The following is a 27,307-nucleotide window of genomic DNA, read 5'->3' as shown; positions in this document are numbered from 1 at the left end:
CCCGACCGGGCCCCGGCCGCCGCCGCCGCCGCCGCAATCCCCGCTCCTAAATCAGCGCGGGGCGGCGTCCCCTCCCCCACCGGCTGCCCGCGCTCGCCGCGCCGCGATTGGCCGCGCCGGCGCCCCCCGCCCGGGCCCCGCTCCAGCCGCCGCGCCATTGGCTGCGGGGCTCCGCCAGCCTTTACATAAGGCCGGGCGCGCTCGAGTGGAGTTGTATAAAGCGGGCGAGCGGCGGCGGGCGGGAGGCTCGAGGCCAGCCCGGGACCGGGCCGGGAGCTGGAAGGCGGCGGCGGCGGCGGCGGCATTGGGCGCCCGCGCTCCGACGCCCCCAGGCGGTGGGGCGCAGAGGGCGCGAAGGCGGCTCCGAGCGCGGACCTCGGCGTGAGTACCCGCCCGCGTGCCCCCACCCCTCGGCGGAGAAAGTTTCTCCCGCCCTGCGCGCCCCGCCCGCCCGGCCCGCCCGGCCCGCCGGCCCCGGTGGCGGGAGTGCGGCCGCGGAACCGGGAAGCCGGCCACGGCCACGGCCACGGAAGGCGGCGGCGCCCCCAACTTGCCGGGAGGCGCAGGGCGCAGGGCGCAGGGCGCAGGGCGCAGGACCCGACTGGCGCGCCGAGCCGCCCCCGCGGGCTGGGGGCCAGGCGGGCCGGGGCTGCAGGTGCGGGAGACGTGGGAGCGCGGTGTGCGAGCAGCCCGCCCCGCCGGCCGGGAAGGTGCGGGGCGCGCTGGAGGTCGGCGGTTCGGGGAGGGGGCCCCGGGGCTGCGAGGGGGGCGGAGCGGGCGAGGAGGGGTGCGCCGGCGGGTATCTGGGAGTCGCCCCGCCGGCTCAGCTCAGCTCAGCTCCGGGCCGGGGAAGCTGCTGGCCTCGACCCCCCCCTACGCGGCCGGGATGGGGAAGGGCCCCCGAGGAGCCGGCGCTTCTCCCCCGGGGAAGCCGAGCGCCCAGGCACAGCGCCGGGCGGCGGAGAGCCCCGGAGGCAGCCCCGCGAGCCGCGTAGCGCCAGCTGCCTTTGCTGGACCGAGGTGTGGTCTCCTCGCACGCAGCCTGGCTCAGGCAAGCCAGCTTCAGGCATTCCGGGGGAGCCGAGGGTCCTCCTCTGCCCGTGGGGACACACACAGGCTTCGGCGGGGCGGCAGGCCAGGCTCGGGGGCATGGCCAACGATGCAGCGCGTCACTTCGCAGTACAGTAGTTGGGAGCCCTGGTTAGTCCCGTTTCTGCAGAAACCAACTCAAGAATCCAAAGTCATGCCAGCCTGGATGAGAGCCTCCCAGAGTGGTCGGGAAATGCTCCTGGGGCTGGGAGGGGGGCACTCCCCTGCCTCCGGGAATGACTAATGAATATTGCTACCGGTGGTGGTGGTGGGTGTGCACCTAGGGTGGCTTCTCCGCATCCCAGGAGATGCTTCAGCTCTCCAGGCAGGACACATTCTTGAGTCACACTTGAGATGTCTTCTGGGATGGGTGCAGGACTTCCCAAGTGAAGCCAGGTGGAAAAGAAGGGGAGAAGGCTCCAAGTCTAGGGGACAACTCTGTAGTGCTTTCTGGAATCAGGGGAGAACTTACCAGGGAAGAGAATTGCTACTGATGGGAGACTTTTTTACCCTGATGACTTGGGGCTGGAGATACCCAAGACTGAATCAGAGCGAGTTCAGAGAGTCATGCTGTACCTCACTCCCAGCGGTGAGGAAGGGGAGATGGAGGATGGAAAAGTGGGAACATGGCGGTTCTTCCAATATAGCTCTTGGAGAAGCATTTTCTCTTCCTCTGACTTAAGAACATCATTCTGGCACCAGGTCCTAAAGTCAATTTAAGAAGCGATGAAAGTTTAGGGTCTTGATGCTGGCACAGAGGACCGCAATTAGAATATTCTGGCTTCCATTTGGCGCTAATAGACTCTGGAGAAGGTCAAAGGCATGCTGCTCAGCTGGGGTGTATTCTTCACCTGTACCCCATTCCTGAACACAATGGGCATCTTGAACTCCTAGGGTAACTGCTTCAGCATGGAGATCTTCTGTGGGGGTTATCAATCTATACCTGCAAACCCAGCTCCATCCTCAGCCTGCAGTCAACATTTTTCTGCTGCATTTCCCAACACCTTCTCTCCACTGGGGATTTGTGCAATGAGATACCTGCTTGTTGCTCTTTCTTCCCCTCTCTCCATCTGGGTTGCACCTGGTGTTCTGAACCCTGATATTTATTACTTGGCACCTTGATGTTTGCTTAAGAGGAGTGCCCCTGTGAGTGTGTGGACCAAACGCCTGTGTCATTCTAGGGAGTCAAACCTACACTATTGTGGAGAGAGGACCAGGGACCACAAAGGCGGTACTGTGAAAGTGCTTAGGACAGTCTCCTGTTCTCAGTCTTTTTGCTGCAGAGGTGATGGAAGGTTAAAGGTGGAGCAGGCTCCTTGGTGTCCAGTAGGGGGCACCAAAGGCACCCAGCTCAAGACCACTGACATTCCCACTTTACTGCCCTTCACTGACCATTGGTAACTAAACACTTTGGGCAAGCCCAGGCCGTAGCCCCCAACCCTCACCTTCATGATGGGAGCCCTTTTACCACAGGCTTCCTGACCATCAGGTGGTCCTGTGGCCTCAGGTGCATTGGGGCAGACGCAGGAACAACATTCCAGGGCAGGAGGGCTGGGACTCAGCCCCACCTGCTCTCTGAGATCATTCCTTTTGCTCAGTTCTGGTAGGTCCTTTGAATTCGTCAGGAGAGCATGGAGTCCAAGAGCATTAGGGCTAGAAGGGAGGATCCTTGGAGAGCATCTAGTCCAACCTCATCCCATCCCCAAGACTGGCATGCATACTTATAGATTAAAAAGCCGAAGCCCAGTCAGGGCAAGTATCTGGCCCAAGGTCACATGGCTATTTGATGGAAGACACTGGACTAGGTCTGAGGATTCCCGGTTCTCTACTCAGAGCTCATTCCAACCCTGTGACCTGCTTTTCTTTACTACGGAGATGGACGTGTGTTCTCAGCATACCAGGTACTCATAACTGCTGACATTGGTAAATTAACAAATTTAGTAAATTTGGGAAAATTTTCTCCAAATCAATTATTCAGAGCAAGAAGCAGATGAAGTTATTGTAATATACATATGTAATAGAAATTCTGAATTTTTTTTTCCTTCTATCTACTGTGTTATCTCATTATTCCAAACAGTCTTTTAGGCAGAAACAAAGCAACTCCAGTTCTCAGTCCATGCATATAGGAATCAGAAGTGCTCGGTGCCTCCCTGTGGTCTTAGAAGCCAGGCCAGAGCTCTTTCCTTCTTTTACTAGGGCATGCTGGAGTAGGCTCGCCCTGTCCTGCATCACACCACTGCCTGTGGCACCTCTGTTACTCAGATCCTGGGTGAAGTGCAGAGTTCCCAACCATTATTTGCCCATTTCCCCATATTTGCTGCTCCCAGCTCAAGGGCAGAATCCTAGGATGTTCTATTTTTGCAAAATCCTTGTGTTAGGCTTCTTGGGTGACCTGGAGTATACTACCATTTCCACTGCCCTTTTTCTGTTCTGTGAGTCTGACTGTCGACATCTGAGCTGGGCCCTGGGAAAGAGGCTTGCTGAGTGGCCTGGGGGCCACCCCTCTTTCCTCTCCCCACCCTGTTCCTTTGCACACTGCATAGAGCTCTTTTGGGTTCCCCTTGGAGCCTCAGCAGATGTGGTGGCAACCCTCAGGAGGAACCAGTACCAAGAGATGCTTGGTGCCAGGGAAGATGCTTGAGTTTTCTCTGCTCCTTGAGGCTCACAGGCAAGTTCGGTCTTAGTCTTCAGGGGAGGAGGGAGATAGTAGGATTATGTGAACCACCAGGGAGCAACAGCCCCTTCCTTTAAGAGGTGGGGTTCTGAGAGGCTGTGCTTGAGATCTGTGCCAGCTCCTGGCTCTGGCTAAGACCTGCATTCCCAAGGCTTGGACTAGTCTGAATAAGGAGAGGGAAATAATTACATGAAATATAGCTGTAGTACAGGATCTCTGAATTTTTGATTGAATGGGGAGAAGACAGAGTTTGAAAAGTGGCATTAGACCCTAAGAAAATAAGAAGTCACTGCTTTCATGAGCCCCACTGGAGGGCTGACCCTTACCCTACTCTCATTGAGAAGGCAGCCCAGTGTAGTAGAAAGGACACAGGCTTAGAATCTGGCTCCCCACTTTCTGGCTTAGAGATCTTGGACGAAGTTCTGCCTCAGTTTCCTCCTTTGCAAAATGGTGAAGCTGGCAACCCCGTGATGAGGGTAGCATAGTGAAGACCAAGGATGATGGTCTTTAACATGCCTCTGCCCTTGGCAAGATACGAGGAGGTATTCAGCTGGAAGGGGATATTATTGCGGGATCACTGGGAACCACACTGTGGCTTCCTTTTCCAAGTAAGCGAGGCTGAGGGTCCAGGTTTGCACATCAGCCTCTGCTCACAGCAACATCTGGGCTGATGGACAAGGCCTTCCTGGCAGGGCTTCCTCCTTGCTTTCTTCCCTCCCCCACCTTGGGGTTCTCATTTTCGGGTTCTGCCATACTTGGGGAAAAGAAATTTTACAGGTCCCAGGATAATTCTGAATGTGATGAAGGGCCCTGAGCTATTGATTCCTAAGGAAGGATCTTTGTGCTGGGAGAAGCCTTCCTTGGAGCCCAGTGATTTAAGAGTGCTGACAAATCCGTGCTCACCGAGCCTCCTGCAGGCTGCAGATACAGGCTTCCAGGCCAGCCAGGGCTCTGTGAGGGATTTCTGGGGAGCCTGGCTGGTTGCTTAGGGGACATAAACCTGTGAACTTTCCTTAGGAAAAAGTATGACATCAATTGGTTCATTATCACACCCAAAACACCCTGGACCACTTAGGGCATTTAAAAAATGAGAAGCAGCAAAGGACTTGGAGGCTGCATTTGAAAAGTAGAGACCTGCAACAAGTTTAGGGACAAGAAGACCTTTTGCCACTGAACCACTCATGATCTTGACCTTACTGGAGTCCTTTGGCAGTGACTAGAGGGCCTGCTTTGCCCCCGAGTCATTTGGGATGTTCCATTTGTCTGGAAACATCTTTGGTTGTCACCACTGGGCTAGGGAGTGGTACCAGCCTCTAGTGGGTCAAGGCCAAGGATGATGCTAAACATCCTACCATACATAGGACAGCCCCCAACAAAAAGTTGTCTGGACTAATTTGTCAATAGTGCCAAGGCTGAGAAACCTGGGCTGGGGCACCACCACACAGAATTGTAGTATGCCAGAGGTGGGAGGGATTTCAGAAGTGTTCTCATCTGGCTTTCTCATTTCACAGCTCAGGACGCTAGGATTCAGAGAAGTGAAAAGACTAGCTAGGATCCTGCAGCAAGCAAGCAGCCAAGCTGGTCTAGAACTCAGATTTGCTAAGACCCACTTACCCGGACTCTCAGAGATGTTGCAAAGATTAAATGTGAGCTGTGAAAACACTTGGAGAATTATAAAGAGACTATTATTAATATTGCTATTATTAAGAATTTGGGAGTTTGGAAAGTTCTATTTCTGGCTGTGCCACTGACTCATTGTGTAATATTGGGCGCATCATCCCCCCACCCCCATGCCTCTCTGAGTGTGTGTGTGTGTGTGTGTGTGTGTGTGTGTGTGAGACAGGGGGTGGTCTTAGCAAATAAGTATATCATAAACATTATGTTTAGAGGAAAGTCCAAAGATTTGCCCTTCAAAAACCCTAGCCACTTCAAAAAAAAAAAAAAAGATAAAAATTTTCCTTGAAAGAAACTGTGTTGACTTCGTAAGAAGCAAAGCGTTTTCTTCTTGGAAAAATTCCAGTACCCTGGCCCTGTAAGTTGGTTCCAGCCCAGGAAATCTGATCAACATCCGGAGGAGAAACTGATAGCTTCACAAATGACAAGCGATTGGATCTGTCCCCACTCCCTCTGGGAAGGGGAGGTGGCAACTTCACTCTCCTGCTCAACCTTCTTGGCACAGGGAAGTTCTGCAAGGAACCTCGCGGAGGGATGGGAAGGCGTGTCATTAATTAGTAAAACCTTGTTTACTTAACAGACATATTCTTAAAGATCTCTTCCAAGGGACGTTTTGACATATTACTTTAATTAGCCACAGAAGAATTGCAAGTGCAGAGAGTGTATAAAATGACCCTTCCTGTTGTTTCTAGTTACTGTTATCTTTGTTTGCCCCCAACAAGTACAGTGACAAGGTCACGGGAATCACTGCTGAGCTCATGCTGTCCCGGTGACCAGGGGAGGGACTGCAGGGACTTCAACCCTAACAGCCGCCTCCCCACCTTCCCAGAGCATGGACCCCAATGAAGGTTCTCTCTCGGCATCCCCACCCTGCCCTATTTTGATGTATGTCTTTAAGGACCCATCACATCAGACAAATTCTGACTCAGCTGTCTATATGGGGAACAGGCCCGGGAGCCAGATCCCAGCCTGCATGGGCAGAGGAGGTCTGGCAGGATTGGTGGAAACAGCCTCACTTGGTGTTTTTCACCTGAGCAAGACCTCCACGTGCTCAGGATTAGAGGTAGGAAGTCACTTGAGTCTCTCCTTAGAGGATTAAGGCTACACCCTGGTCCATCCCTATAATAAAGGAGCTAAGCTGACAGGCCCTTTCCATCACCTGCAGACTTGTTGTCGAAGTAATGTCACATTCCCTTTCATTCTGGTCTCTAAGAACAGACTCTTTCTTGGAGATCAAAACCATGTACCTCTCATTGGAGAAGCTATGTATATCCGAGGAGTCTGGCAAGTGGGGACACAAGAGTCCCTGAGAAGGAGAAACACTGCTTTGTAAGCAATGTCGGGGGAGGCACTGTGTCTTTTGTTCTCAGTCATGCACTCAGTGCCTAGCATGGTGCTTGGCATGTGGAAGAGCTCAGTGGGTACTTGGTGGATGAATAAATCAGTGAATATTGGCGGCCATTCTGGGGAAGAGGTGGTTCTTTGTTTGAAAGTGGATCTCCAGACTGGCCTGGATCAGTGAGGGCCAGTTTTCCTTCTGGCTCCTTCTTCCCAGAAGGCTCTAGAACCCTCAAGGTCCCACTGCTCAAGTAGGGATGGAGGAGCCCAAGCAGGGCCCACCCTATGAGATGATGGCCAGCTCCGAACCTTGAGCAAGACCAAGGTTTTCTTCCTCTTTACCACACTTTGGGTGCTTACTCCCCTTCCCTTCTTCTTCCCACCAGGCTGCTGCAAGGAAGCTCAGTGCAGGTTTGCCTCGCTTTAAGCTGAGAGAATAGATGATAATTTGGATTTCCACTGAGGACAGACTAGGGAGTGAATCACTGCTTCACAGAAAGATCCCCAGGGGCATTCTTCTAAATAGCAAGGTCCATTAATGCATTTTAAGTGATTTAGGGGAAAAAAAAAAAAAACAAGAAACCCTGACCCATAGATTCTTAGGCCTGGAAAAGCACTTTGGAGGTCATCTAGTGCCATGCTGCTGTGCTGCCCCAGGATGCCCATATCCCTTCTGTGAGTCTTGTATTCGGTTTTCAGAAACACAGTCTGTCTATCCTGCACACTGCTGCCCCAGATCTAAAATGCTCTTTCTAAAATGCATGGCTGATCATGTCATAGCTAACTTCAAAACCTCTCTCATGGTGTGACTCCCAGGCTCCTTACCTTGGCATGGCAGGCAGGGTCTAGGGGCCCCAACTGCCACCTCCACCTTCCCCTGTACCCTGCACTTCACACCCCAGACATGGTATTCCAGCAACCACTGCACTTGCCTAGTGCACTAAGCTGTCACACCCATGCTGTGGCCTGTAGATCCCCCTGGAATGAAGCTCCCTTGGAATCTCATTTTTCCTTCTCCACCTGCCCTGCCCACTCACATCACTAGCCAACCCATCCCTCCTATGGGCTGCATCTATACTTTGGACCTGTTGCTGCTCTAAGCTTATCCCTCTGTACTGTGCCTCACCCCTAGTAGACTGCAAGCTCCTTGAGGTCAGGAGCCATGCCTTAGGTGTCATTTCTAACCTGGCCCAGGGGCATCTACTAACTGAGCACGCATGTCTATATGTCAGTAAATGGAGGAGTCCTGTGTTTGGAAAGCAGTACTGAAGAAGTCAGAAAAACTCCACTGAGCTCCCTAGACAAATTAGTCATGGAAGCAAGCCTATTCCTCAAAGTATGACAGTCCCAGGCATTCCATTCAACTTTTGGCCACTGCTCCTGGAACAGGGAGTACCTAGTGGGCCCGGGCTTGACCTCCTGAGCTGCTTCCCTGCATCCCACAAACAGTGGTTAGCACTATACTGTCTTAGTACCATTGCTGTTACCCTCACATGCCATGTACGGACCTCAGGGTGGCCTGGCACTGGGCTCAGCACACAACAGGCATTATCTCATTTCATGGGCCGTTTTACAGACCAGGAAGCCTGCCTCGTGAATAATGCTCATGAAGGAGCTGCCACACCTGAAGTACCAGGCTGTGAGACTCCATTTGTCCTCTCACTTCCAGTACCCTGTTTCATTAGCCTGCCAGTCTCTTGGGCCCCTCCTCAATGGGGCCCCTGAGCTTCTGTCTGCCTTTTCTGGAGCAGGACCATGTCTGCTGTGTGTCTGTGCATGCAGCTGTAGGAGGAGTGGGGTGCTTTCCCTGAGCAGGGGGCAAGAGGAGGAAGCCTTCTATTTTCTGGGTGCTGGGGAAGATGCAGAGGACCTGGTGGCCCCTGGGGTGGGGAGGTGCAGAAGGTCTAGCATGTGGCAGTGCAGAAGACCAGGACATTCAAGGTAAAGGGACTCCTTGGAAAGTGTTTGCCATGGGCATGGCCCATATCTGTTCCCAGCTATTCTCGGGTGAGCCCAGTGCCTGCTGCGGTGTGGCTGCATGGGGACACGGGTTGAATAAATGACCAAGTGAATGGCATCTCCAGGCCCCCATTTCTCTCTCCTACTTGGGCACAATATTTGCTTCCCAGCTGGAGTCCCAGCCCCCAGCTGCACCCTCTGTGGCTTCCTCTACAACCCTTTGCCACAGTGCTCTTTCTAACACACCCTTCTAGCCCGATCATTCCCTGGGTCTCTCTCTCTGGCTAGGGTGGCTCACCAGGCCGCCACCCTCCTTCCCAGACGTCATCCCGCCCCATCGTGTGCTCCAGCCATGAAGAGCCTCTTACATGACCCAAGCCTGCTTGTCCATGCGTTATGCTGGCCCCTCAGCCCGGGACATTGTCTCTACCTGGTCCCCTTGGTCGACCCATCACCACCCCTCTCTGGGGCCTCCCCACCTACCCCAGGCAGAGGTGTTTGCTCCTTCCATTGTGTTCCCATCTCTCTTGCTTTAAGACAATCCTTTATAGTGAGAGAAAGTGCCTAGTGTAGCATCCAAGAACACCAATTCTGGAGCCAATGGGCTTAGACACAAAATCCAGCTCCACCACATACTAGCATTGTGACCTCAAGCAGGTTACCTAACCTCTCTATGCCTTAGTTTCCTCATATGAAATGGGGTCCTTAGTAAAACCTACCTCACAAGGTTACTATAAGACTGAATGAGATCATCTATGCAAAGGGCTAGTGTAGTACCTGGCACCTGTACAGTAGTAGGTTAGTGTTAGTACTGCTACCCATTCCTCATATAGGACTTGTTACGTGAAATTGCAATGACAACCTGTTTGCCTAGTATACAGAGTCCTGTGAGTTAGGCTGAAGAGAAATGTGATCAGTTCTGAGATTAGAAACGAAACTCCAACAGGCATGTGGAAGTAGATGAGGTGAAAGGAAAGGATAGTTAGCAAGTATTGCTACTGTGCAGGTGAAAGGTGGAGTGGCAACCTCCAGCGATGGGGATGGAAAGACTGGGCAGGTTTGAGAAATACTCATGGGGCAGAATGGGTGTGGTGATCCAGTGGTTGGTTGTAAGGAAGAACGAAGAAGAAAGAGCCAATTGTGATACTGGATTTCCAACCTTGAGTACAGTGTTGGGATTTAAAGGGGCCCAATGAATAGCATCCCCATTCCCTACTCAGATTTAGGACCAGCTGAAAGATTGTAAGGGGGAGGAAGAAGGGAGGAGAGAGGCAGGCCTCAGGCACCATCATCACAGATACAACTGTTTGGAAGGCCAGGCTTCAGAGTGGGGTCTGTGGGGCACCTGCCACTGCAGCCCTCACTGTGGAAGGAGTCGGGGGAAGGGCTGGGGCTGCCTGGCCAGCCTCAGCACAGGATAGAGAGTGGCCTCTGCAGGGAGGCAGATCAAAAAGGACTGTTCTTCCCAGTTCTTGCACACTGACCAATCTGTGACTCCCTGCTCCAGCCCTCAGGACAAGGACTTGGGGGAAGGAGGGAGGCCAGGAATGTAGCACTAGCACTGAAGATTCTCAATCTCACACTACTGATGCTTTGGTCTAGATACTTTTCCGTTTTGGTGGCTGTCCTGTGCACTGTAGGAAATTTTGCAGCATCCCTGTCCTCTACCCACTAGTTGCCAATAGCACCCCCTTTCCCTAGTTGTGACAACCAAAAATGTCTCCAGTCATTGACAGGTATTCCAGGGGGCAGGTGAAGGAGCAAGATTACTCCCAATTGAGCACCATTGCTCTAGTTAAATGGAAGATCCTCTGGATGGCAACTTTAGGAGTGAGAAAAAAATGCTTCCTCCCAACTCATGATCCAGGGATCAGGGCTTTTGCTTTTTGTTGTTTTGTTTCGTTTTGTTTTAAGATGTTATTTATTTGAGAGAGAGAGGGAATAGCAGGGGGCGGGGAAGAGCAGACTCTCTGCTTAGTGGGGAGCCCAATGAGGGGCTCAATCCCAGGACCCTGAGATCATGACCTGAGCTGAAAGTAGATGGTTAACTGACTGAGCCACCCAGGTGCCCCTGATTAGAGCCTTTGAATAGGCAGTTCTAAAAGGGCAAGTTGGGGTGACATCTGGGTCCTCCACACCTTTGGGTCTGCTCTCTGGATCCTCTCCCTTCTCCCCTCCTGCCTCTCCTGTCCAGCTACCTCTTAGCATCCTTTAACTTAACTTGCAATGACACCACTCTACCTCTTCAGAGGCATTCCCAGCTCCCTGCCCTGCCCCCCAGCTCCTTTAGATATCTCTCTGTGCTCCCTCCTCCCTAGCACCCCTCACCCTGTACTGCAAATGTTGACTAAGTTTCTCCCAGTGACCTCAGCACTGCCTAGCAGAATCCCTGGCTCATTGAGGGTACACAGGGAGTGTCACAGTGGGTGAATGAACCAAGATAACTTCTGTTAGCTCTTCTCCAAAGATGGTTCCAGGCACTCCTGTGGGGCTCTGTGCAGATTTGGGGGCTCAGCCTCTGCAGGGCGGAGTGCTCCTGCCGCTGCCATTCTCCCTGGAGCCTCTGCCCCCTTGCAGTGTCTGCAAAGGTTCTGTGCTCCCTGCTCATTTCTAACTTCTGAAGCATCCAGGGCTCTTTTGTAGAGCAAGACTCTGCCCTCCTACAGTGTCTGGAAAGGGTCTGTGCTCCCTGCTCACTCTCACCATCTGAAGCATTCAGGGCTCTTGTTTTGTGAGAGCTCGGGGTTGTGTCCTTGGCTCTTTCAATAATTGCTAAAGAACTGCTTACCCTGGAAATTGCCCTGGAAGCCTCTCCCCACAGCTGCCTGACCCCACTCCGAGATCTGGGTTGCTTGGTTACCAGTTTTCAGACCCAATTCAGGAAAGTCCCAAGGCCACGCAAAACTGAGTTTGGCTGCATGTGACCCAACCCACAGCCAATGTCTACAGACTAACTAACCTAACGCTGTGTGAAAAGAAAGGAAACGAGGAGTGAGCACTGCGCTGTCTGGCCCCCAAGAGGTGTACACTAGCTCACCTAACCCTTGAAACCGTGGTGTGTCATCTGCTTCCCAGATTACAGATGAGGACACTGAGGATCTGAATAATTGAGGAACATGCCCAAAGTTACTACCTAGTTTATAGAGGGGGTTGAGATCCAAATCCAGGTCCCTGACTCCAGGCTTTGGGATTTTTCCCCCTTTTTATCCTGCTGAGGATAAAGGAGTTTGCTTATAGAGCACTTAAAAAAAAAAAAAAAAAAAAAAAAAACGTATTACAAAGCAATTCTTCTCACTGCCTGAACCACAAGTCCTACCATCCCTTGTTCTTGTCAAGCCAGACCCTCCTTTGCCCCCTTCCCACGCCTCCCCTGCCAATAGCCCACATTCCTTACTGGGGCCCCAGGTACTCTGGCCCTGCACCCCTCTGCCCGAGCTCTGCCTTTGGTAGTCAGCCTCTCCTACCCCAGGCTGCTCTGCCCTGAATGTCCTCCTTTTGCACCCACGTGCTTAACCCACTACTCCTCGCCACTTGTGTGCTCAAATACATAGTAGGCACTTAATATCCAAGCCATTCAAGAAAACAAAAAATTTCAGTTCAACCTACTTTTTAATTCTATTTTTAACTTCTCCACACTCTCCCAAAAGATTCAGATGTTCACAATGGTGTGACAGGAGGTTTCCCGAGTCAGCCGTGTAAAATGTGAGGGCACTGCGGGTGCTGGCTGCCCTTCCGCTACAGGCAGTACCAGCCTGCTCTGCTTTCTGCCCCAAACTCTATCTCACTTCTTCCTTTGACATTCTCCAGCTAAGTAGGTTTTCTTCATATATTTCAACAAGCTGGTGAGGAATCTTAGCAGCAGGAACATTTTTCTCTTTAAATCAGATTGTAGCTCCCACCTCAGATATCTGAGGACCGTGAGTCTAGGGCAGTGGTTCCCAACCCAGGCTGCCCATTGGAGTCATCTGGGGGGCTTCTAAAGATACACAGTGCCTAAGCCCTACCCAATTAAATCAGAAACTGGGTGAAGGACCTGGGCCACATCATATTTCTAAAACTCCCAGGTAATTCTATTGACCAGGTAAGGTTCAGAACAACTGGTCTAAAGCCTTGCTACTAAAAGTAAAGTCTGCAGACCAGCAGCATAGGCATCATGTGACATTTTGCTAGAGTGAAGAAACTCAGGTCCCACCCCAGACCTACCAAATCAGAATGTGTATTTTACCAAGATCTTCAGGTGATATGTCAGCATGTTACAGTTTGAGAAGCATTGCTTTAGGGAAAGAACAGTTTTTAAATAACTGTATGACAAGCTGCAAACAATTTCTGCTGACTCACATGATCATTTAGACATATTCCTTTGTACATTTAACACATGTTAATTGAGCACTTACTAGTATCAGGTGCTATGGTGGTTTTTAAGTACACATTGGCATGCATCTCTACCTTAGCCTGCAAATTCCTGCCCATCCCCCATTTTCTCTAGGCTGTAGCCTTTGATGGAACCATCTCTTTTCTCCTTGACCTCACCTCTCTCCAGTTCCAACCCTTCCCCTCTTTTCACTTTTTCATAAAAACTGGAGTCAGAATCCTTCTTTGTCACTTTGTATCAAGTGTGGTAATTTAACTTTGAGCTGAAGACAGTCAGTACTTTGAGTGTGTAAGGATAAACTGAGCCTGGAGCCCTGGGAATTGCCTAACATTCAACTGATTTCAGCTCCTTAGATCTAGAGACAAAGAAGATTCTTGAACTAATCTTGTATCTTCACTGTAGTGTACACCCTGGTTTCTTGACTGGGAGCTATAGTATAGAAGAGCCTTGCTGTTCAATGTGTAACTTGCAGACCAGGACCATTGGCATCACCTGGGAACTTGTTAGAAATAGAGAATGTTGGACCCTACTACACAGATCTAGTGAATCAGAATCTGCTCTTGAATAAGATGTGATTCATATACACATTAAAGTTTGAGAAGTACTGAAGCACTGGTATAGAACAGTTTCTTAAATTTTGCAACATATTATAATTACATGGGGACCTTTTAAAAATTCTGATGTCCCTGCTGCACCCTACGCCAGTTAAGTGAGAATATCTTGGTATGAGATCTGGTCTCTAAATTTACCACTTTAACCATTTTTAAGTGTACAGTTCAGTGACATTGAGTACATTCACATTGGTGTGCAACCATCACCACCACCCAGCTCCAGACTCTGTCATCTTCCCATATTGAAACTCTGTCTCTATTAAATGCTAACTCCCCATTCCTCCTCCCCCACAACCCCCGAGGACCAACATCTATTTTCTGTGTGTGTGAATGTGACTACTCTGGGTACATGTAAGTGGAATTATAGTATATATCCTTTCGTGACTGGGTTATTTCACTTAGAACAGTGTCTTCATGGTACATCTGTGTTGTAGAGTGTGTCAGAATTGGCTTCCTTTTTAAAGGTTATAATATTCCATTCTTTGTGTAGACCACAGTCTGCTTACCATTCAGCTGTCAATGGACTCTTGGGTTGCTTCCACCATTTGACTATTGTGAATAACACTGCTGTGAATATGGGTGTACAAATATCTGTTTGAGCCCCTTCTTTCACTTCTTTCTGGTATAAACCCAGAAGTGAGATTGCCAGATCACATAGTAATTGTATTTGGGATTTTTTTGAGGAACTGCCACACAGTGGTTTCTGCAATAACTGTGCCATTTTACCTTCCCGCTAGCAGAGCACAAGGGTCTTACTCCTCTACATCTTCACAAACAACTGCCATTTTCTGGGTTTTGTTGTTTGTTTGCTATATTGATCCTAATGGATATGAGTGTATTATTGTAGTTTTTATTTGCATTTCCCAAATGATTACTGATGTTGAGCATCTTTTTACATATTTATTGACCATTTGTATATACATTCTTTGGAGAAATGTCTGTTCAAGTCCCTTGCCCATTTTTAATTGGGTTGTTTTTTGTTGCTGAGGTGTAGAAACTATATATTCTGGGTATTAATCCCTTATCAGATAGATGATTTGCAGATATTTTCTCCCATTCTGTGGGTTGCCTTTTCACTCTGTCAATAATGTCCTTGAGGTACAAAAGTTTTACATTTTGAGGTAATCCATTTTAACCATATTTTCTTTTGTTGTCTGTACTTTTGATGTCATGACCAGGAAATCATTGTCAGACAACAGTATTCTTTAAAAACTCCCCCCAGTGATTCCAGTGTACAGTTCCAGCTGGGCAATGTTTCTCAAAGTTTGATGTGAATTTGTGACACCGAAAATATTATTAAAATGCATATTCTTATTTATTAGTCTAGGGTGGGGCTCAAGATCCTGCTTGTTAACAAATTCCTAGCTGATGTTGATGCTGTTGTCCTGGGGACCAGTCTGAACATCCAAGGTACAGAGAAATACCTTCAGTGACCTCTTTCATGTGAGCCCTGAGAGTAGAAGGCAGATATTTTCCAGACCTTTTCCTGAGTTTCTTTACCACAACTGTTTCCTGATCTGCCATGGAGACAGGCTCACAGCCTCCCCTCTAACTCACAGCTGGTTCTCAGCACCCCAGATGGGTGCACTGGGTGCCCTTGACATAGCAGAAGAATAACTTGTAAAGTACATCATCTCCCCGCCCCTCTCTTCCCCTGTCCCACTGAGGAGGCCATCAATTGGTCTGCCCGTGTGGGGTGATTTCAGATTCCACACTAATGATGGTCTGGCTTTGGCCTCTGTAGGGGAACTACTGTAGAACCCTGCTGAAAAGCTGTTTTGTTCAAAATATGTTTAATGTGTTCAGAAAGGAAAAATCACACAGGTTGGTCTGAAGTTTATAGAAGACACTAGAGAGAAAAACTGTTGAAGGTCTGCTTCTAAAAAAAAAAAAATCCTTTAATTCATCATAGAATTTGAGCTGGAAAAAACCCTTAGAGTCTCTCCCAAACTCTCCTTTTAGAGAAGAAAAGCTGGCACTCAACAAGGCTGTGACTTGTTTGAGGTTACCAAGCAAAATAGAGTTCAGCCCATACGTGTATTACTTCTTTTTAATCTTGCTTTGGGTTATTTATCTGTAAATGGTTAACACAGAGTAGCTACCTCTTTCATATGGCTCCTTTAATTAAAAGTTCACTTTTTCAGGGCACCTGGGTGGCTCAGTCAGTTAAGCATCTGCATTTGGCTTAGGCCATGATCCCAGGGTCCTCAGATTGAGCCCCACATCAGGGTTCCTGCTCAGCAGGGAACCTGCTTCTCCCTCTCTTGCTCCTTCTGCTTGTGCACGCGTGCTCTCTCTCTCTCTCTCTTTCTCAAATAAATAAATAATCTTTTTTAAAGTTCACTTTTTCACAGAAAAGGTAAAAAATCAACAGGCTGGATCATGGTTCATACCCCTCCTGGCCTTCATTACAAAATTTCTAACAGTTGCTTGTATTACTCCAATCAGACCTGCCTCCCTGGTCGCAGTGACCCAAATTGCAGGATGGTGCCTGGGAGGGACTAACTAGCTTCTAGAAGGTATACCCAATGCCATTTTCCTTTTCTGTGTCCATTGCAGACCTTGTAATCTGATCACAGTACTCTTTCAATCCACTGCCAATCAATTGGATCTGGCTCTCAAGTTGAAACTCATTTGTTGTTCTTACAATAGAGGTCATACCCTGAAAAGACTAGTGACCTTCAGATCCACCCTACATTTCAGAATGTCTACACTGATTATTAAATACTCTTTAGCTTCTCATTTTACCACCAGCTGTTCATTAATCCAATTAGAAGTTTCCTTTATTCAACCAAACTTCCTGCAGAGTTGCTTAACTCTCATAGTGATGTGTTTGCCTTCAGTGGTTAGACAGCCCAGTAGATGACACTGTTTTGTTCAGACATCTCCATAATTTAGATTTGACCTCACTCTGATAGTGCAACACCCAACTTGTGCCATATGAACATACTGCAAGATGTTAGTTTCTGCCCTGGGGTGGGAGCCCTGCCCCTGGGTCTCTCCCAGCCTCACCAGCAAGGCATTAGGGAGGCTTCTGAATCACGTTTGACCATGAAGACAGTGCCTGGGCCCTCGTGGGTTTCCGGGTCCTGAATGGAGGCGAGCTCATTTGCTGGCAAGAGCGTCTGTCTCCATATGGAGAGTCAATTTTCACGTCTTCTGTTCATGAAGACATCAGCCTCACTCAGCCTCGCTCTTGGCTGCCAGACACACTGGCCTGCCAGCAGGAAAAGTTCCATGAAGAAGGGGTCTGCTGCCTTCTGAAGGCAGGAAGGCACCACTTTGCCTGCAGGACTGGACCTGCGCAGCCTTCATGGGACTTGTTCCAGCAGAGCCTTTCGAACACTCTGTGAGTTCTGATTCCAGGCCTGCAGGCAGAGTCTCAGGGTGGTGCCATCTGTAGCTCATGCAAAGTGGGGGTGGAGTCCTTCCACCTCCTTGGCCATTCTCATCAGTCTCCTGGGTACATGCCACCAGCTCCCATGGCCCCAGGCTGCTCGGCAACACCCTGAGTTATGTTAGAGATATAATAATGAATTATACAATGGATTATACATAATTAATTTATAATAAAACACGCACACAATGGTTTAATTTCTCCAAGTGAATGATACGCCACCCGCCAGATCCTGCTGGAATACATTCCCTAACTGATTGCTTCCTGATTTGGAGATGATGGCCAGCTGCCCTAGGGAGGGACGTTGGCCAGAGGAACCTGCCAATTCCCGAATTCCCTCCAGGCTACCTCTGGGGCAAGACCCATAGAAGGATAATCCTTCACTGCCTCTATTATTGTTCTAGACCAGGATACCCAATAGGGGTCTGTCTCACTCCACTCCTGGACTGTTGAGAGTGGTTATTTTCTTCATTCCTCCAATCTTTCAGAGTACAGAAGATCCCAGTGTATTTATACTCAACCATTCCTTCCTTCCTTCATTCACTCAACAAATATGTGTTGAGTGCTTATTATGTGCCAGACCCTGTCCTTGGCTTGGTGTGCATAAGTAAGTAAAACAAAGATCTTTGCCCTGGTGGAGCTTACATTCTATCAGAGGGAGGCAATAAATAGCAAGTATAATGAATAAGTAGATTATACAGTGGTAGGTGCTATAGAAAAAGAAAAAGCAAAGCAGGATAAGGGTGATCAGGTGTGATGTAGGGAAGCTACAGTTTTAAACACAGTGGTCAGGGCAGGTCTTAGGGAAAAGTGGCAGCCTAGGAATGGCCACGCCCTCCATGAACAGCTGGGAAAGGCACTTCTGTGCCTATTCTGGGCTGTTTGGTTACATATTTGGTAACATTTTTAACTTTTGGTTTCAGATGTTCAGGATGTTACTGTTCTTGCTGTTGCTGTGGCTTCTGCCCTCCACCGAGGGGTCCCAGCGTGCTGAACCCATGTTCACTGCAGTCACCAGCTCGGTTCTGCCCCCTGACTATGACAGCAACCCCACCCAGCTCAACTATGGTGTGGCAGTCACCGATGTGGACCATGATGGAGATTTTGAGATCGTTGTGGCAGGGTAAGTGCTTCCCACCCTGAGTTTGACGGATATATTAGTCAGCTTTTGTTGTGATAAGGGTGAGTATCGAATCTCAAAAGCCAGTGGCTTGCAACACTCAGAGTCCCACTCACTTCCCACTCACAGGTCTTGGCTGGGCTCAGCTGGGCCTCTGGTATGCTATGTCCTTACCTTTTGCTAGAGCAGTGAGAGGATGGAGGCTGGAGAATTTTTCAGGAAGAGAATCTGAATGCTCTGCTTCAAGGCTTTCTCTTCATATTTTTAAGTCTCCTTCGTTATGCAAGGAACACTTCTTTAGCAGGGGGACTGTAGAATCTCTATGTCGGAAGGTCTTAAAGGTGACCATTATGATCAAGGGGATACTCAAAGCTGCCTTTGCAGGGCATTTCCCATAAGACTAGGCAGGCAGTAATTGTCCCTTTCAAAGAAGGGAGGATGATGGGAATTCAGGATAGCTAAACTTCCTCTAGAGCATGTGGCCCACTGCTCCCTTCTCTCTCAAGAAGCAACATTGTGTAGTAAGAAAAGCATAGGATTTGGAGTCCAAACAGCTTTGAGTTCATGCCGTAGATCTACAGCTTCCTATCTGCACGACCTTGAGTCCATCCCTTACTCCCTGAGATTCAGGAGTATCTTCTATAGAAATGGGAATGATTATAGTGCTTCCTTGTTCTGAAGCAACAGCAGGGTGTTACATGCACCAGGCATTGTCGGTTCTGCCAGTAACCATGGATAGGTGTTATTTATGGAGTCTAATATGTGCCAGGCACTGTGGTGCTAAGCCTTTCAATGGCACTGTCTTCTTTAATCCTCTGGACAACATTATGAAGTACAGAGACAAGAAAAGGAAATGAGATGGGAAGTGAGCTGCCCTCATCAATTACATGGGACATGCATGGGTCAGGATTTGAACCCCAGGGCTCCCTAACTCTAGAACTACTGAACCACAGTTGTGCAGTTTTGTTATCACTTCAAAAATCAGTGGATCAATAAAAACACAAGGGCCTGTGCTCTTCATTCTGAGAGGTCTGAGCTTTTCTGGCAGCCCTGAATAAAGTCGCTATTAGGTAACATTATTTGTAGCAGTTGCATGTAACTGTATAAAGCACTGACCTTGTAATTGGAGCACTTGGTTTTAATCCTCACTGTACCATCCAATAGTTGCAAACCTTGTTCACTTTACTTAGCTATACAGTGCCTACTTTTCTTATCCCTAAAATGGGCAGATTGAAGGCTATCCCCACCTATCACACAGGACAGTGGTGAGGATCAGCAGTGATGATGTATAGAAAAGATACTTTGTAAACCACACTTCTTCCATTTATTAATTTCTTCTACCCTGTGAAGAGTAGAGGTAGCCAATTCTAGACCTCTTCGAAGTCTGGATGAGTGTGCATCATCCAATGGAACTTTCCATGATGATGTAGATGTTCTACGTTGGTGCTGTCTGATATGGTGGCCACTAGCCACATGTAGCTGTTGAGCACTTAAAATGTAGCTACTATGACTGAGGAACTGAATTTTTAATTTTTTTTCATTTATATTAAATAGCCACATTGAAATTAGCATCTGTCTGGGCCTTAAGAAGGAAAAATGAAAGAGCAGAGTGTGATAGAAAAAAGAAAATCAGAAATGGTTGTAATGACCCTTGTTGCCTGAGGTGACCTGAGCAGCTTGTCTGCTCTCAGTGCCGTGAGGATCCAGTGTCTCTCTGAATCAGAGCAGCTCACCTCATCAAATCCTGCTTCCCAGAGACCTGTCGCATTTCTGAAATGTTCTAGCTGGCCCTGCCTCCCATTGGATGGCACCAGCCTTTCTCACCCTCTGCCACCCCTCCTCCTCTGGCAGACCCTGGGAGCTGACAGAGGACAGAGGAGGATGGTAAGGCAATAATCCTTCCCTCCTCCTGGGCCCCCTACAAGTTACTGCGGTGAGTGTGCTCACCCTTCACCTTGGACATGGGCTTCAGGTACAACTCTTCATCACACCCATCCTTGGACGTGCCTGGACTGCCACTGCATCCCCTGAGCATGCAGCTTCTTTCTTTCCAAGAGCTGGGCATTCATTTCCTCTGTCTTTTCCATGAAGTCCCTCCCTCTCTCTCCTCCAAGGAACTCAAGAAATTTGCTTCTATGTCCTCTGTGTTAGGGAGGCTAGACCATCCTTTGTAGTCAGCTCAGAGTAGATAAGCCCGTCTAGCTTGCTGCTGACTGTGGGGCCTGCAGCACTTTGGAGTCCTCCTCAGGAAACAAAACTCAGACTGTCCTGGGTGTTCCTCCTGAATCAGCCAGAGATCAATCATAAGATCTCTGAGACCTTTCTCTCTTGTCCCAGGGAAGGGTTGAGCTGGGCAGGCCCTGTCTGGGGAAGTCTGGGCTGCCGAGTGTTCTTCTACAAGATGATATGGGTCACTCCCAGCAAAGGAGAAGGCTTGCATGGAGGACAGGATGGTGAAAGTGGGCAGCTTCCCAGCTCCAGGTCAGGCCTTCTCTGTGGCTGTTGTGAAGCATTGTGAATTCTCAGAGCATCAGAAAGACACGTTCTAATTTAAGTACCAAAATACATTCCAAAGGCAAATATAACTTTCTATTATCTTCAGCTTAGGATGATTTGTCACTGTCTTCTTCTTTGGGCTGGATAACCAAGGGTTTGACTGTATAGACATATTTAAATTAGGACCTTGGGAGGTCATTTGGTCCACCCCTTGCTTTCCAATAAAGCCATACCTACAGCGCTTAGAAGCTCCATTTATTTAAAGCCTTCCAAGAGAATGTGTGCAATCTTTTTGTAATCTAGCTCAATTACTTATGTCAAGAATCTATTTGACAAATCTGAATCCCTCATATTAGAGTTTAATAAGCCATTTCTTTTAACTTTTGCTTTGCTATTGCCTTTGAAGATATAAACCAAATGGTCACCATTCTTTCAAATAATGGCAGCGAGGATCACTGCTCTGCATTTTATTCTCTGTGGGGTTGGCCACATTTCTGGCTTTGACTCTTACTCTCTGTCATCTACCCTATACCTATATTTAACTCAGTTTCCCTCTCTGATTGTAGACTCTGTTTAAGAATCATGCTGCAAGAGTGAAATTTCTAAAAATTGAATGTAAATACCTTTACCTGGGGCACCTGCGGTCCAGCTCATGACAGGCCCACTCTGTATTATCTTACAGACCTTTCCATTAGCTGGTCTCAGAAGGCATTTACCTTTGTGACCCCTGGGATAATGGCCAGCTCTTCAGTTTATCAGGCACCCTGCACTTGAACTTGTCTTAGATTTGTTGACCTTGTAGTGTGTCTGACTTGAGCCCTGTTGCTTTGAGTATTTACTTTTTGAATAGGTTTGTTTTGTTTTGCTTTTTCGGTATCCTCGTTCTGGGTATTGATGGCATTGATTTTGAGCATGTTGCGGGTGAGTTTGTGTTGTGTTTCAGTTTCTTGAGTTAATTGTGATGGAAGGCGTGTGCGTGCATCTGACTCTGGGAGGAGCAGAGAATGACCGCCCTTTGTTCTGCGGGGATGGGGGAGGGAATGGGCTGGCTCTGCTCCTCCGCCACAGCTGGGTGAGTGCCTCCGCATATGGAGGGCTTATCTGTTGACCGGCAGGTGCATGATTGCGGTCTGTGCATACAGTCTCCTCCCTGCAGGGTGAGGGGAGGATTTGATCACCCCAAGAGACGTTCGTGCACGCACAGACCATTGAGGATCTTCAGGACTGGTTCCCTGGGTAAATAAAAAGCTCAGTAGCTTCCCCTTTTCTCAGTGGAACTAAACACCCAATCTACAGTCTCACATAGTCTAGAAAGGAATTCCTGTTGGTGTCAATCTTGCACAATTCCTTTAGAGCAGCTTTTGTTTCCTGGGATATCCCCAGAGGTCTGAGATAACCCCCTTACCCTTTCAGTTTCCAACAGAAGTTTTGCTCAAATGGAAAGATTGTAGTGGTTGTAAAGTTTAAATCACAATTTAGATCAGTTTTTCTACACAGAGCATTCATTTGATAAAACCTTGACGCATGCTTCACACTTGGAAGGGTTTCATTTAAAGGGATGCTACATATCGTAAAGCAGTGTTTCATTTTGTTCTTAATTTTGCAACTATGTCAGAAAACTTTTTTAATTTACTAAAGTTAATTGAATTATTTAAAAGGCAAATTGTATTCAATTACCAGATTAATCATAACCATATAGGAGATATTTTGCCATTGTAAATAATAAGAACAATGATAAAGAATGAGATATTTATATATGATTTAACCAAAGCAGCATTTATGTGTTTTATCATAAGTATATATAGCATAGATAGAGATATATAGTGTGTTTAGTGTGTATAGATAGTAGATAGATAGATAGATGTAGTATCCATGTAAATATATTTAGATATATGTAGTCTATATAAGTGTATATGCATATACATCTACAGACATTTAACAAAATATGAAAAATAGTTTTGAACTTCCTGTCCTAATTGTTGCTTTGTAAAACATTTTAATAGATTCGATCAGTTCTGACAACTTTAAAATGTTAAACTATGTCATTCAGTTCAATTTATCTTTCTCTGTTAATTTAAAATATATTCTACAATTTGATAACACTTATATGTGTTTTATTACCAAAAATTCACACAATATAGATGAAAGTAAAAATCATCTTTATAAACCCCTCACTCCTACTTCAAACACATCCTAGTCCTCTCCGAGAATAACAGTTGTTTTCAGTTTGCTGTTATACTTCTAGAAATTTCTGTGTTACAGATGTGTTCTCAGGTTGCAAATACATAATTTTTGGAAGAATCAAACTGATACAGATTGTTCCAAAACTCACTTTTTTCACTATATTGTATATTTATTGTTCATATATATAGATCTAGTTTATTTTTTTAAGTTGCTTAGTGTGGACATGCCACATTTGTTTTGCCCCCTGCTCAAGTGACATTTAAGCTGTCCCTAATCTGTGACCATTGCAAACAATCCTGAACTACACATCCTTACCCACATATGCAAATATTTTTCTGGGATAGATACCAGGAAGTGAAGATGTTGGGAATGCTATGTACATTTTGGATCTTAAAAAATATTGCCAAATTGTTTCCAATCTCAATCTTTTTCTATTTATTCATAGCCTAGAAATAAAAGGTAAGTTTGGGGATTATCGAATTCAAAAGCTTTTTAAACCCCTACCATGTATATGGCCACGTAGGCTCCAGGGCTTGCACTTGATCAATTTATTTATTTTTTATTTTTTTTAATTTTTATTTATTTATGATAGTCACAGAGAGAGAGAGAGGCAGAGACACAGGCAGAGGGAGAAGCAGGCTCCATGCACCGGGAGCCCGATGTGGGACTCGATCCCGGGTCTCCAGGATCGCGCCCTGGGCCAAAGGCAGGCGCCAAACCGCTGCGCCACCCAGGGATCCCTAAAGCTTTTTTTTTTTAATTTTTTTTTTTTTTTTTTTTATGATAGTCATACAGAGAGAGAGGCAGAGACATAGGCAGAGGGAGAAGCAGGCTCCATGCACCGGGAGCCTGACATGGGATTCAATCCCGGGTCTCCAGGATCGCGCCCTGGGCCAAAGGCAGGCGCCAAACCGCTGCGCCACCCAGGGATCCCCACTTGATCAATTTAGATCTGATAGTTCCAAGAAGGAAAAAGCCTATTCTACATCTGCAAAAGAAGCTGCCGCCACTAAAAACCAGATTGAGGAACTTCAATACTTTCTGATTCAAACTGCTAAGAGGACTTCCTCTAAAGTCTAGTCTGCAAAAATATATTTCTTAAATGGTTCACCTTTCACCCCGAGATTTGTTGTCACCGGTATCATGGTAGAATGATTGCGGGGTGCCAGCTCTTTTGCTGTGGTTAAGCATGGACTACCCCTGATTTTGAATACTAATAAGACATGAGCTAGAACAGGAACCAGGGCTTTTAAACCCATTCCTAAAACTTTTCTAAAAAGGTTACTCAGCGGTGCATACCAGGTTTTCCAGAGATGTCTCATTGCTGCATCTGAACTTCCCTCTTCCCAGAAGCAGTGGACAAAAATTCTACCCTGCAAGCCAAGTCACAGCCTCTCCTGACAGCCCAAGGGCCTGAAGCCCCTTCATAGTTACCTTGCTACACACTCCACACCAGAGGGAGGTGACAGGAGGTAGGCAGAAAAATGGCCTTCCAAAGATGTTGTGTTCTTGTGCCCACAACCAGTGAATATGTTATCTGACATGGCAAAAGGAACTGTGCGGATGTGATTAAGTTAAGGAACTTGAGATAATGAGATGATCCCAGATTATCCGAGTGGGGCCCAATGTAATCTCACAGGGTCCTCAAAACTAGAAAAAGGAAAGCAGAAGAGGAGGTCATAGTGATGTGATGTAAGAAAGCCGTAAACTTAGCATTCCTGGCTTTGAGGATGGAGGGAGGGGGTCACAGGTAAACTCTAGAATCTGGAGAAGGTGAAGAAATAGATTTACCCCTTAGAGCTTCTAGAAGGAGATGATTTCAACACAGACCAATGATGGACTTCTAACACACAGAAGTGTAAGATAATCAATGTGTATTGTTTTATGCCACTAAGTTCGTGGCAAGTTGTTACAGCAGCAATAGGAAACCAATACATCAGATGTGTGGTGTGATTTTTTGAGAGGGGATGACCATTACCTTAGAGAATTTTAATAGTATTATTTTAACAATTTCACAGCATTCAAATAAATATACCACCTCATAAGCAAATAAGCAAATGTATTATTTAAAAGAGTAAAGGAAGTACACCAGCAACAAAAGTATTATTTTTAATTAATGACAATCCCTTGTCTTAGGAGCACATGCAGTTTGGGGAAGAATCCCCAAAAGCACACTTTGGTCCTTAGTGACCAACCACCTTAATTTACCAGGCGGCTCACTGTTCAACACCTGATGCCTTGCATGGTTGGAGGTGGGGAGAGGGATTCAGAACTTTTTAAGATCTCATTGTCCTTGGTGACACAACACAGCAAAACAGGGTGAGGTCATGAGCCACCCACACTCACAGAGAGATGTGAGCATTCCAGGAGTCCGACAGGGTAGAGAGCAGTCCCAGGTGAGAATCACCAAGGCCTTGGAGGAGGCATTTGAAAGGACAGGTAGCATGTGGGTCTGTTTAACAAGGGAGTAAGGTCTTCTCCAGGTCAAAGACAGCTTTAGGCTTACTTGAATTTTGTTGTTTGTTTGTTTTAAAATTAATTTTTTAAAAAAAATCATTTAACAAAAAACTGATTTTTACATAGTGAAGAATATTTATAAAAAGCTATTCCAAAATAGTAATATAATTTAGACCCTAAAATTGCCTCTGCTGAAAAAGGCAAAGCTACTTTTAGTAGTCTGAGTTTTTCATCCATTCAGAAAGTGGATGTAGGCCCTATCTCCAGTCACCTTCCTTAAAGTCGGCCTTCTCCCCAGTTCTCTAAGTGGTGGGCTGGGTGGAGGGTCTTGCCTCAGCCTCCTGAAGTCCCAGGCACAGGGCAGGCTGCAGGTGAAGCCCATCCTCCCCACCTTTACACCCCTACGGCAGCTGGCCTTCCCCTCCCTCTCCTCCCCTTGCCCCCCTCCCACCCTCCCCCTAACACATCTCACACTTCTCTTTGCCATTTCCACTCCCAGCATCACCTCTGCTCTGGGGGACCTCTCTGACCCCTGCCTCCCTCTCACGGGTCTCCCCACCCCTTCTGCCCAGTGCTACTGACCTGTGAGTCACTTTCTTTCAAGAATGCTATGGTGAGGGCTTAATCTCCCGTCTGAAGAAGTTTTTTTTTTTGTTTTTTTTTTTTTTTTGAGGTGTGGATACCTAGGAAAACATGCAAGGATGGAAAAAGCTGTGATATTCCCCACTTTGAATTTTTGCCAAGCTCTCCTCTCATTACTGAAGGGGTGGAGTGAACAACGTGGACCTTATAATTTAATTACATCATCTCATCTTAAACCATCACAGGGGGTCACACATCTTTTCATGTTTTAACATCACAAAGATTGGGATGTGACCCACAATGGGCAGCTTGCACTAATTAGAAGTCTTTTCTTTCCTGGAGATACAACAATAATGGCGCATCTTAGGTAATGCCTTTGACAAGAACACTGTAGATAGTATTGTCGCATTTTACAGATAAGGAAACTGAGGCCCAGAGATCTGCTGAAAGTCATAGAAATGGTGAAAGGTGAACTATTATTTTACATATGTCCATTAAATTGTGTTAATTGTGTTGTTCAAATCATAATCTTTATTAATATTTCTCTCCTCTAATATTTCATTATTGAGGCTTGGTCTGAAATGTACTTCTGTGGTAGTCCATTTCTTTCTGTGACTCTATGTTACTATATGTTGAGTTCATTTTATTAGGTGCAGCTTTAGAATCCTTTTTTTATTATTGAGATGTAATGGACATATAATACTAGTTTACAACACAATGTTTTAATATTTGTATATATTGTGAAATGATAACCATAATAAATCTTAGAATTCTTATGTTTCCCTGGTGAATGGAGCCATTATTATAAAGTGACCTCATCTATCCATAATTATGCTTTTGGCCTAATGTTATTATTAGAACAATTCCATCTTTCTTTTTTATTATTGTTTGCCAGGAATATCTTTTTTTCATCCTTTTACTTTGAACTTTCCAAAATCCTTAAGTTTTATGTGTGTTTCTTGTATGCAGCATGTGTAGTTTATGTTTCTTTCTTAGCTGTTTGTTCTTTTATTGATGAGTTTAGTCCATTCCATTTAATGGGAGCACTAATATGTTTAAACTTGTTTCTCTTATTTGTTCAATTTTCATATTTTCAGTGCTTCTTTTTCTTTCTTGCTTTTTTTTAAAGATTTATTTTATTTATTTTTTCTTTTAGGGGAAGAAGGGAAGAGGGAGCGAGAGTCTTATGCAGACTGTGTGCTGAGTGCGGAGCCTGATGCAGGGCTCAATCTCACCACCCTCAGATCGTGACCTGAGCTGAAAGCATGAGTCAGACGCTCAACTGACTAGGCCACCCAGGCATCCCTCCTTTCTTGCTTTTTAAAAAAAATTGATTGAGGGGTGCCTGGGTGGC

The 27,307-nt window shown here is 47.0% G+C and overlaps 1 protein-coding gene across 5 annotated transcripts in view; it reads left to right on the top strand.

The window, feature by feature from the left end:
- The first annotated feature begins 223 nt into the window (after positions 1-223).
- Positions 224-27,307, top strand: part of CRTAC1 (cartilage acidic protein 1) — a 157,676-nt gene continuing 130,592 nt past the window's right edge. For 4 of the 5 annotated variants that reach the window (XM_072739681.1, XM_072739679.1, XM_072739678.1 and 1 more), the window contains exons 1-2: positions 231-381; positions 18,038-18,237. In XM_072739681.1, coding sequence (XP_072595782.1) covers positions 18,038-18,237 — 200 coding nt within the window. In that variant the 5' untranslated portion in view covers positions 231-381. Of the gene's footprint in view, positions 382-18,037; positions 18,238-27,307 lie in introns of all 5 variants that reach the window. The other variant, XM_072739682.1, reaches the window with a different exon arrangement.

This window comes from Vulpes vulpes, chromosome 15 (assembly GCF_048418805.1).
Source record: "Vulpes vulpes isolate BD-2025 chromosome 15, VulVul3, whole genome shotgun sequence".
Classification (NCBI taxonomy): domain Eukaryota; kingdom Metazoa; phylum Chordata; class Mammalia; order Carnivora; family Canidae; genus Vulpes; species Vulpes vulpes.
The sequence above is the reverse complement of the archived record's forward strand: the minus strand, read 5'-3'. Positions and strand labels throughout refer to the sequence as shown.